Source organism: Agelaius phoeniceus, chromosome 9 (genome assembly GCF_051311805.1).
Source record: "Agelaius phoeniceus isolate bAgePho1 chromosome 9, bAgePho1.hap1, whole genome shotgun sequence".
NCBI classification, from domain to species: domain Eukaryota; kingdom Metazoa; phylum Chordata; class Aves; order Passeriformes; family Icteridae; genus Agelaius; species Agelaius phoeniceus.
Genome location: NC_135273.1, coordinates 33,971,472 through 33,982,686, shown reverse-complemented (window position 1 = coordinate 33,982,686; position 11,215 = coordinate 33,971,472). Strand labels below are relative to the sequence as shown.

Below are 11,215 nucleotides of genomic sequence, written 5' to 3'. Positions count from 1 at the left end.
ACGCGGCTTTTGTGAGCTCAGCCCAGCCCAGCCCTGCTCCGGAGCCCCGGCACGTTCCTCCCGGCCGGCAAAGCTCAGCCCAGCTGTGGCCGGCTGCCGCCTCCTTTCATTTATTTATTTTTGCTTTTGGCCAACAGCTCTAGGTGGGGAGAAGGGGACATGCGGCTGCTGGGACCCCTCAGGGCTCGCTGGCAAGCCACTCTCCAGCAAAATGTTTGACTTCTCCCTCAGGTGGCTGCCATAACCCAAAATATCAGGGGGAGAAAAAGAATGAGATACGAAGAGGGCTAAAAATAGGCATTTTAATTAATGAAATGTGAATTGGAGGAAGCAGCTTGGCACTGGGTCAACATCTGCAAACGGCAAACACCCTGGAACTCCCTGGGCCTCTACCAGGTTTGGCCACCCATCAATGCTGTTAGCTCGTGTTTTTGGGGCTCCCCCGGGCAGGAGACACCCACAAATACTGAGGAGACAGGAGATGCTTTGGACTCTGTGCTGGTGGCTTTGTTTTTAATCAGGTAAGTCTGACCGTCTTTCAGCACCTCCTCAGAAGCTCGTGGTTGCTGCCCCACGGGGGCTGGGAGGGTTACAGCCCCTCAGTCCCCGGGGGCTCTCCCGAGATCATACAGAAGATGGTCTCCAGCTAAAACCCGGTGGTCTCCAGCTAAAATGTGACCTCTGTTCTGGGCGTCTCCCTTTGTGGCATGCTGTGCTGCTCTGATTTTTGGGCTTAGCTCCTTCACCAGCTTCCCCTCCTTTTCACATAATAAATAAATAAATTCACCTGGTATGCAAATACACAGGGAAAAAAGGAAATAAACCCAAACCTCCAAAACCAAGTTTGAAGAGCACCAAACCATAGTCACCTCATTTTGTTGTAGCCCAAGCGCCGTCCAGGGCTCTGTGGGCAGTTTCCAGTCTCTGCTGGTGAATGAAGGCACTAAACCAAGAAGGTCTCTGGGCTCTTGCTGACACCACAGGGATTTTGTCCTTGCCCCGTCCCAGCTGGCACGGGGGGTGGCAAGGCAGAGGTGCTTGGTCCTGTCCCCCTCTGCTTGCCATCACCCTCCTCCTCCTCATCCTCAGTGCAGCTCCCGAGCTGGGGAGATGGCCCTGTTGCTGACCCCACCTCCCCTTACCCTTACCATTTCCCCATTCCTGGAGAAACTGAGTAATTCAGGCTCTGCAGGACCCTGGGGCCAGCTCTGCTAAGACGCTCCGGCTCCTGGGGCTGCCACCTGGAGCATTTGTGGGAGCAGGGACCCCCAGGTCGCCTCCGGACCGGCCGGGAGCACGGCCGCAGCCCCTCGTTCCGCCCCGCCACCGTGACCCTGCAGCGCTACGTGACCCAGGCGGGCTGTGCCTCCTCCAGCAGGCTGAAGGAGCGGTTGGCCAGCGCCTCAGGGCTGCTGGCCAGCTTGTAGCCAAAGAGCTGCATGGCCGGGCCGCAGGCGTCCTGCACCACCTGCGCCAGCTTGAAGGGCATGCCGAACCGCCACTTGTCGAACTGCTCCGAGGAGTTCTTGCACGTGGAGTAGACGCCGTTGCCGTCGGGAGGAGCCTGCGTGTTTTTGCCGATCCACTCCTCCACCTGGCGGGTGAGGGGCAGCCCGGCGAAGCGGAACATCTCCCGCGCCTTCTGCAGCGGCGCCCGCGCCACGTCCTCGTAGCGCACCAGCATGTAGCGGCCCCGCAGCCAGCCCGGCCGCCGCAGCCCCAGCTCCGCCGACACACGGATGCTCTCGCAGTTGCCCCGCAGCCGCTGCACCTCTTCCTCGTGCAGCGGGGCCTCCCCTTCAGACGCCCACTTCTTCCAGGTCTCGTACTTGCCCGAGAAGGCCACCATGCGCGAGGCCAGGACGGCGCGGGGGTCCCGCACCAGCTGGATGATGCGCAGGTCCAGCCGGGGATCCTCCACCAGCGGCTGCAGGAATTCCAGCTGCCGGATGCGCACTGTCTTCAGCGCCACGTGCTGCTTGCGCCGGCACGCCTCGGCCGCCAGCGTGATGTTGAGGGGGCCGCAGCGGCGGTTCTTGCAGTAGTACTTCTCAAAGACCTTCTTGGTGCTGGGCGTGCAGACGGGCTCCTCGCACAGCGAGTGGCTGGAGCCCCGCCGAAACAAGAAGGCTGTCAGGTGGCCCTCGGGAACCGGGGAGATGAAGTTCTCTAGGATGTAGAGGTCGCAGAGGAAGAGCTGCTTGAGGACGTCTCGGTAAACCAAGGCCGAGCCCACCGCGCTGGCTCCTCCCGGCAGGAAGTTCACCGTCTTCTCGACGTGCCAGAGGGGCTCAAAGAGGTAGAAGATGCTGCCCTGCTGGTTGAAGAACTCCCCGACAAAGGAGGAGCCAGTGCGGGTGGTGGCCATCAGCAGGACGTGCCGCCGTGGCCCGGGGTCCCCGGGGTCACCTGCCAGCTGCAGGGTGATGTTGTACAGGTGGGACCTCATCTGGGAGAAGGCAGCGTCCAGCTCCTGCAGCGAGGCCAGCGAGCCGTTCTTGGCCAGTGCTGGGCTGACCTCTGTGCTGTTGGCCTCTGCCAGAGCCTGTGGGGACTGCTTCAGCTTGTCCGACACCCTGTGGGGAGAGCCAGCCCAGCCTGGAGGACAGCGGGACCACCCTGCGTCCCCGTGGGGGACTTGGGGGGCTCCTCTGCATAGGAGCTCAGGACTGGGGGAGAGGGGCTGCAAACCTTGGCATGGCTCAGATGCCCACTGCCTACCTGGAGATGAAGTTGTTCTCCTTCTCGATGATGACGAGGCTGATGACAAAGACCAGCAGGACGGCGTACTTGCTCTTCATCTTCAAGCAGTGCAGCAGCTCCCGGATATCCTGGGGCAAAGCGCATCGGATCTCCATGGGGAGCACACACAGGTCCCTCCTGCACACCGGGAAGGTGTCCTGGGCTAGGGCCTTGCCAGCCCTGCCTGTGGGGAGAAGAAGGCTCAGCATGGCAAGGATCAGAGGCTGACAAAGGCTGGACAAGAGCAGTAAAAAAGTGGAAGCTCCTCCCTACTGCTCCATCCCACCCCGGATGAGGAGCAGCTGCCTGAATGCCCCATCAGCTGCTCCTCCTCCTTCCCAAAATATATCTGCCCCACAGGATCCTTTCCCACACTTCCACCAGCTCCCCCTGCCCACCCTGAAACCCAATCCCTGCCACCCAACAGCTGCCTGCTTCCCACTGGCAAAAACCTGCTACTGCCAGCGAGGGAGCCCCTGGATCACCCGGATCTTCGGCACATTGTGGCTCCCAGCCTCTGGGAAGGGGAGGCTTGAAGGCTCCACTGCAGGGCCCCAGTGTGGGGCTGAGCAGCTTCCGCCTTCCCCCAGCATGGCAGCAGCAGCTGCTGAGCCTCGAAAATGAAACCCAGAGAGTTTTCAGGAACAACGGCGGGCCGGAAAACACTGCTGCTGCCAGTCCCCCTCGGGGAGTAGAATGCTCCGGGGGAGGATTTTTGCCAAAAAAGGGAAGAAAAAAAAAATCCAAATGATGGTGCAGCTGCTTGGTGTGGGATGCAAAACCAGGAGACTTGGCATCCCCGCCCGGCAGAAAAGACCCGCCCCCCTCAGCCTCTCCTTCAGCACCCGAATCGGGGCATTGCTGGAAATGCTCTGAGTCACACCAAACCCACGCCCCAGCTGGAGATTTTGGGGGCCACAGCCGCTGTTTCAGGCTCTGGGGCAGCTCCCCCAATGCAGATTTGCACTCCTAGGCCTTGCTGGCACCTGCCACCTGCCCTGGGTGATGCTGTTTGCTCGTCCGGCTTTTTTGGCCAGACTTTCGGTGACTCAGGGAAAGTCTATTTAGCCTTGGCTGGGCTCCACAAGGGGCAGCCCGTCCCAGCCCTGCTTTTGGGGTGAAGGAGGGGAGCCAGGCAGAGCCCTATCCTTTGGGGGGCCCCGGGGTTTGCTGGAGGGGAGATGCCCTGGCCAAGCCTCGGCATCTGCAGCCCCTGGCAGAGCGTGGAGCGGGGAAGCCCTGCCAGGCATTGCGTCACGTCGCAGCCTCTTCTGCGTCGTGCTCAGCCAAAATGTGCATTTTTTAGGCCAAAATGTGCATTTTTTAGCATTGCTCGCTGAATGTCCCCCTGGCTGGGAAGGAGGGACTGTGGGCAGGAGGGGTGGGATGTGTCCCGTGGCCAGGGCAGCACCCAGCCTGTCAGATTCCCAGTCCTCCTGTGCGAGGACCAGGAATTTCCCAGCTTGAGCAAAGCATTCAGCTCCCGAGGCTTGGCTTCCAGCTATCTCCTTTCCAGCAAAACCTTCTAAAAAGAGACATCCACACCCATGCACCCAGGAAACTCAGGATTTAGTGGGATGCAGGGACTCTGGAGAGTTCTGGCAGCCCCAGAGCCCTCCCACAGTGGTCCCCCAGCTTCCCCCCCTTTCAGCAAGCAGCACCGAGATCCCCAGCACACGTGTGTGTGTGTGTGTGTGTGTGTGTGTGTGTGTGTGTGTGTGTGTTTTTAACAGCCCTGTTAGTTCAGTTTGTCATCACGCAGCCCCTCGGGGACAGGCCAGCAGCCGGGGCAGGTGCCTTTCACCAGCCACCCCTCATATCCCCCCGCCTGGGTCGTGCCCCCTCGATGACAGGATTTGTCGGAGTGTTTGAGCAACCGAGAGAAAAAAAATCAAGTACACAAAGTCCTCGGTGTGCGGCCGCGTCTCAGAGTCAGGGCATCCCAGGGGGCGGTGATCTGCATCCCTGCCCTGGCCTGGGGCTGGGGACAGTCCCCACGCACAGGGGATGGCATCAGCCGCTTCCTCGGACAAACCCCTGGGCAAAGGCAGCCCGGCGTTCTCCCCCTCTAATGCCCCCAGCTGCCTGACCACAAATGAGCCACAGAGCAGGAATTATTCACAGGGGTGACACAGAGATCCATGGCCGGCAGCGCTGGCAAAACCCTCGTTCACAGGCCCGGGGCAGACACCATTCATTAAACAAACAACCGGCTGCAAATCCCGCCCGAGACCCGCGGGGCCCCGTCAGGGCTGAGCTGAGGGGCTGGGGACACACGGGTGACCTGGTGAGGCTGCCTGGCTCAGCCTAAAGCTCAGCCTAAAGCTCAGCCTAAAGCTCAGCCTAAAGCTCTTCCTCGCTGGGGCCCGCGTGGCTCAGCCCGGCTGGGGCACTGTGAGAGCCACAAGTGCCCCTTTGTGAGGGGAACAGAGGGGCTCTGTGTCCCTGCATGCTCCCCTCCAGGGCTCTGCTGGGATGGGATGGATCAGGAGAACCATTGGGATGCTGCTGCTGCCACCCCAGGGTGCCCTGCCAGTGTCCACTCCTGGGGAGTGCACCTGTGTGAGCAGACAGACAGATGGACATCACCCCTGGAGACAGCAGGCAGCCTCACCTTGCTCTCCATGTCCCAAAGCAAAGCAGGATAATTTCCAGGGATGCTAAACTGAGATGCTGGGGAACGCAGCATCCACAGCTCAGATGCTGCTCCCCACCCTTTCCTATCCCTCAGGCTGGAAGTGCTTTTCAATTCAGCAGGGATGGCTGCAATTCCCATTGCAGAGATTTATGGATTTCCCAGATGAGTTAAAGCTAGAAAAGGAGCTTTTTTTGGGCAATGTTGGGGATTTTGTTCCCATGCAAATCTGCCCAGGTGGGATCCACCACTATCAGCAAGTTAACTTAACCTTGCCACAGCAAGAAGGAAGGACTTGGACAGTAATGGAGACACCAAATCATTTCAGTCCACTGGAGCAAGTTGGTTTGTGGGATGGATGTTTTGGGGGCCACAGCTGCTGTTTCAGGCTCTGGGGCAGGTCCCCAGTGTGCAGATTTGCACCCCTAGGCCTTGCTGGCACCTGCCACCCGCCCTGCGTGGTGCAGGAGGGATGAGAAGAGCAGAGGCCCTGTGAGAGGAAGGAGGGAAGGGATGCTCCTGTCACCCTTCTGCAGAGCATTCCACAGAACTGTCTGACTGGCAGAGCAGAGCAGGGGTTTTCAGCTGTTTTGGGAAAGGGAAGGTCTTACACAAAGCCTTGGGGCTCTCATTCCCCAGCTCTGGCTGCCCTGAACCCCCACCAGGTGAGATCCAGGAAAGAAAAATGCCTGTGGCTGCCAGGGGCAGCCAGCAGGAGGTGAGACTGGATGAAGTCACATTTTCCTCTGGTGACTCAACAGACAACAACTGAGCTCTGGACACAGAAAGGCAATGAAACACCCACGTGCATGAGTTCCTGAGATCCTTCTGAGCATCCTGCCCCCATCCACTCCCATCCATCCCTCCATGGAAGCCCACAGTGACCTGCAGCTGAGCCTGCTGCCCCTGGAGCTGCTGCTGCACTGATTAATTCCCTCCACAGTCCTTTGCTTCATCAGACTTCATCAGACACTGGATCAGCAAAACACAGGGGCGGAACAACAAAGAGATAAAGAGCACGGGCTTATCTGCTCTCCGTGCTGCTTTTTGTCTGCAACCTGGGAAAAAAAAACCTCTCTGTATTTACTCTTTCAACTATTTCCGCTCCCAGCTTCCTCCCGAGGCTGGTCTTGGGAATCGTTCCACCAGAGCTTCCCACTTTGCTTTCATGTCCCAGCAATTTTCATCCTGGTCCTGGCTGTCCTCCAAGGCAGGGCACAAGCACAGCACTGCTTCGGTTTGCCCTGCAGCACAGCTAAGGAGCCTGTCCAGGCAGGTATTTTTGGGTTAAAAACATGTCTAGTCAAGCTAAAAAAAAAAAAAGAAGAGGGGAAAAATGTCATCTCCTACAATGTTTATAAAGTTGCTGAGAATAGTCACAATCCTCATCAAATTGAAGCCTGGAAACTGCCCATTGGAGGAGAAAGTTGGGAATGGAAAGTCCTTCTGACTCAGAGGTTACACTCAGGAGCAGCAGCAGGAGCGGGGTTGGTACAAACAGGCACCACTGGAACAACTTTGTTTTCATTGCATGAGCTCTCAAACTCCAGTGCATGAGGTCCTGTCCACTCTTCCCTGTCCCACCTGCTCTCTGTGATGACCCAGATGAGCTGCCCTTGTTCCTCGTGTCCCACTGTGCAGAAGGGTTCTAGAGGCTGGTGAGGGCACAGTAATGCTGGTGACAGGAGCAGCACAGGCTTCATGGCCAGGACAGACTGCTTTTTTCTCTCCCTCACCGTGGTGGTGTCCAAAGAGACCCCAAGAGTTTTCTCCTGACCCAGCAGAGGGGAGAGCTGCTGCTCCTGCCCCTGCTGAACCCGACGGGGCTCAGAGATGTCAGTGCTGGACATGGGGATAAGACACGAGCATCTGCCAGGCAGGGAGCAGCCTCTGGAGCTGGATCTGGACCAGGACCCAGCTAAAACACCTTTGTGGACCAGGACCCAGCTAAAACACCTTCAGCCTTGAAGCCAACCCTCCGGCAACCACAGACACGGCCGGGGTGGGGTTTGCAGCACCACCTGCAGCAAAGGTGAGCAACTGAAGGCGCCGAAGTGCTGGGCAGCGAGGGGGGCTGCAGAGCAGACCACCAGGACGGGTGGGAGGACGTTTGCTCGGCGCCGGTGGCACAATGCCGGCTGCTGTGCGTGCCGGCGGCCCCCGGCCACGCCGGGAACCGCAAATGCCCGCCCCTGCTTCAATGAGCCCTTTCTTTGGGGCGCAGAGCCCACGGTCCCTCCCACCGCCCCACACTCCTGCCCCTCGCTGCTCCACGCTCGCCTGGAAGCTCCTGGTGGGCAGACCCAGCCCAAGAGCGGGGGTACGGCGCTCCCTGTGCCCGCCTCTGCTCCCCTTTCAGCCCCAGCCAGGCGCCTGCAGCGCTCCAGGGATGCAGAAGGGACTGGTGGCAAGAGATGCTGGCGAGGGGACAGTGACCTGTGCTCGAGTCAGCACAGGGAGACTGGGGCTGTGAAATCGAGCTGAAGCAACATGGCAGATGTGGAAAAATTGCAGAGTTAAATGCCTGTCCTGGTGTAGCGTTGTAAATCGTTGGCTGTGGAAAAGGAGACGCTTTCCTCCAGGCACCAAAGCCAGGCTCGGTGCAGAGGCAGTGGGGCGTGGGCAGCTCTCCCCAGTGTGGCGGGGAGCAGCTGCTGAGATCCCAGCAGGCACTCAGGGGGACTCTGCTGGGATGGCCTTTCCCCCTAGGCTACCCCCGTGCCATCCCGAGGGTGTCAGAGTCCCAGCTCCCGCAGAAATGTCCCTGGCTCCCGGGCCCCGGCCGAGGGCCAGCGTGCCCCGGTGGCCCCGGGACAGGAGGGGAAAGGGTGAGAGCAACTTTCCAGTGCTCCCTGCTAGGGGCTGACAGGACGGATGATGCAACTCCGGGATGGTTGTGAGAAACTCTCCTTTTCCAAAGTCTCCTTCTGTCGCCCCAAACGCGCTCCGCTCCGGACGGAGGCTCGGCGCTGCAGAGCTCGATCCCATTCCATTGATTTTTTTTTTCCCGTTTTTTTTTTCCCCCAAAGAAAGGCACGGGGAGAGCTGCTGAGCAGTCATGTGCCGGGAGGACTTTCGGCAGCGGGGTGCTGGGATCGGGCTGTCCGCCGAGGAGAGGGAGGGAGGCAGGGGAGGAAGGGAGGCACGGCCGGCGCTGCCCCGCTGCGGGAGCGGGCGGCGGGGGCCCCGCACCGAGACAAAGGAGCGGCCGAGGCCGGAGGGCGCACAAAGGAGCCGGCGGAGCCCGGGGCCGCCCCGCGGGGGGATGCGGCCACCGAGCCCCGCGCTCCCCCCTGGCCCCGCTCCCCCTGCCCGGGCCGGGGGGTGAGCTCGGGGCCGCGGCCCCTCCTCGCACGCCCAACTTCCCGCAAGTCCCGCCGCGCCGGGAGAGACCCGAGCCCCGCCGCCATCCTCCCCCTCGCCCCGGGGCTCCCGCTGCCCATCGCGCCGCTCCCGGCCCCGGCTGAGCTCCGCTCCCGACCCCGCTGCACGTACCCGGCGGCGGCTCCGCGGGGCGAGCGAGCCCGGTCCTGCCGTGCGGGAGGAATGAGAGCAGCGGGTCCCCTGCTTTTCTTCACGGTGCTGTCATCCTCCCTCCCTCTCTCCCTCCCTCCCTGATTCCCTCCCTCCCCTCTTCCCTCCCTCCCTCCCTCCTTCCTTCCTTCCTTCCTCCCAGCCGGGGCAGCGGCGGGGGGAGCGGTGCCGGCGTTGGGCGCGGGTCCCGGGGCGGGGCCGGGCAGGGTCCCCGGGCCGAGCCCCCGCTGCCCCCACCCCGGGAGCTGCCGGCCCCCGCCTCGGGATGGCTGGAAGGGGCCGCCCGGGTGGGGAAAGGGGGGAAGTGCGGTCCTGGGAGCCCACAGACACCCCGCGAAATTGTCCCGTCTGGGCCAAGGGGAGTCCCCTCCCTCCAGGGCACCACGGGGCTATTTGGCTGTAGGCTTCCTGTCCAAAGCAGGGTCACACTGCGGTGGTCAGGGCTTTATCCTGCAAACCTCCAAGGATGGAGCTGGTACAACCTCTCTTTGCTCACTGCCGTACTGGAGAAATTGTTTCTTCTTCCATCCACTCCAAACCTGTCCTGGCCCAGCTCTCACCATCCCATCATGTGAGGAACCTGGCTCCATCTCTGTGACCACCTTGTGGCAAGGTTCCTCTTTGTTCTCCTCAGCCAAAACTGGCTTCGAGGTCAGCACCTTTCTCCCCAAACTCCACTTTGTCCCCACACAGGAGCTGTGGAGGGGGTGGTCCCACCGTGGTGTGCTGTGCTGGTGAGGCCACATCCATGTGCTCCAAGGGGGCAGGGAGTGAGAGCATCCCACTGGGAGCAGCCCAGGAGCACTGGGGACTGGGGACAGTGGCTGTCACTGTCCCTGCAGGGCAGGCTTAGAGTCTGGAGCATCAAATCCTACAGAAATGACTGTTTTGGCTGAAGTGCAGAAATTCACCCAGCTCCCTCAGAGCTCTGTAATGTTAGACACCGAGGAGCTGAAAGACATCTGGCTCTGCAAGCAGAGAGACATCCAAAAAACCAGTCCCCATAAAAACTTTCAGCCTTCTTTCACATTCCTGGCATAGCTTTTCTGCTAAGCATGTGGCATAGACAACAAAATGCAAGTTTTCTTGGCATTGAAGTGTGAGGATCAACGTTGTTCATCGCTCCTCAGTGGCTTCCTGTGAGCCAAGGTGATGGGGATGGCTTTGCATGGCCTTCCTTCCTTCCTTCCTTCCTTCCTTCCTTCCTTCCTTCCTTCCTTCCTTCCTTCCTTCCTTCCTTCCTTCCTTCCTTCCTTCCTTCCTTCCTTCCTTCCTTCCTTCCTTCCTTCCTTCCTTCCTTCCTTCCTTCCTTCCTTCCTTCCTTCCTTCCTTCCTTCCTTCCTTCCTTCCTTCCTTCCCCAGGCACCCGCAGCCAGTGGCTGCAATCCAGCTGCAGATAGTCAGGACATCTCTGATAACTCCAGGGCTTGGTTTCTGCAGCCCTGCTGATGGAGCTGGGGTGAAGGGCAGTGCCTCTGAAGGGAACTCTGCCCAAATGAGGCAAGCCCAGGGCTGGCAGGATCAGGCCTGTGTAGGCTGTCAGGTTGATCATGTCAGAAAAGAGCAGATAAGTCTGGCTGGCTGCACACTTCAGGAGTTTTGTGGAGTTTTGAGATGCAGTGAAACATTTTTAAGCTCCTTGCTTGTTATTTCAGCTGGAACAGGGCATTCTGCCTCAGATTCTGTGGGCAAAGATCTTGGCAAAAATACAACCATGATACATAAATAATTTTGAGGTGAGGGCACAGAGAGGGGCTGATGGGCAGCTGAACACCCACACTAGAGGGAGTCACTGTCCTTGCTGGATGCTTTAGGGGCAGTCCCGGGCTGGCAGGAGCAGAGGAGGGACCTCCCCTCGCTGTGGGGCACAGCCTGAGCCCGGGCCGAGAGATCACCCTCCTGCCTCATCAATAATGAAGCTGCCACGGCGAGGAACAAAGTGGCTTCAGCGCCGAGAGAGGCGGCGGCAGAGGCTGGAGTTGTGTTTCCTCCGCCCTTCCCTTCCCTTCCCTTCCCTTCCCTTCCCTTCCCTTCCCTTCCCTTCCCTTCCCTTCCCTTCCCTTCCCTTCCCTTCCCTTCCCTTCCCTTCCCTTCCCTTCCCTTCCCTTCCCTTCCCTTCCCTTCCCTTCCCTTCCCTTCCCTTCCCTTCCCTTCCCTTCCCTTCCCTTCCCTTCGGGATCGCATTTCCTCGCCGCCCGTTCCTCCTCCCCAGGGATAACAGAGCCGCTGCTCCCTGCCTTGCACAAGGGCGTGGAGGCAAAGGAGCAGCCCCACAAGGACATCAGGAGCAAGGAAAGGGCGACG

At 60.0% G+C, this 11,215-nt stretch overlaps 1 protein-coding gene across 2 annotated transcripts; it reads right to left on the bottom strand.

Annotated features, from left to right (window-relative positions):
* Positions 1–282: 282 nt before the first annotated feature.
* CHST3 (carbohydrate sulfotransferase 3) lies at positions 283–8,975 on the bottom strand. 2 transcript variants are annotated; one of them, XM_077183503.1, is made up of 3 exons: positions 8,873–8,975; positions 2,722–2,926; positions 283–2,576 (listed from the first exon to the last, which is right to left on the bottom strand). In XM_077183503.1, the coding sequence occupies exons 2-3, from the start codon at positions 2,856–2,858 to the stop codon at positions 1,343–1,345; spliced, it is 1,371 nt and encodes a 456-aa protein (XP_077039618.1). In that variant the 5' UTR covers positions 2,859–2,926; positions 8,873–8,975; the 3' UTR covers positions 283–1,342. The 2 variants fall into 2 exon arrangements, with proteins under 2 accessions (XP_077039618.1, XP_054493608.2); XM_054637633.2 differs by lacking the exon at positions 8,873–8,975 and having other exon boundaries at positions 2,722–2,966.
* Positions 8,976–11,215: the final 2,240 nt, after the last annotated feature.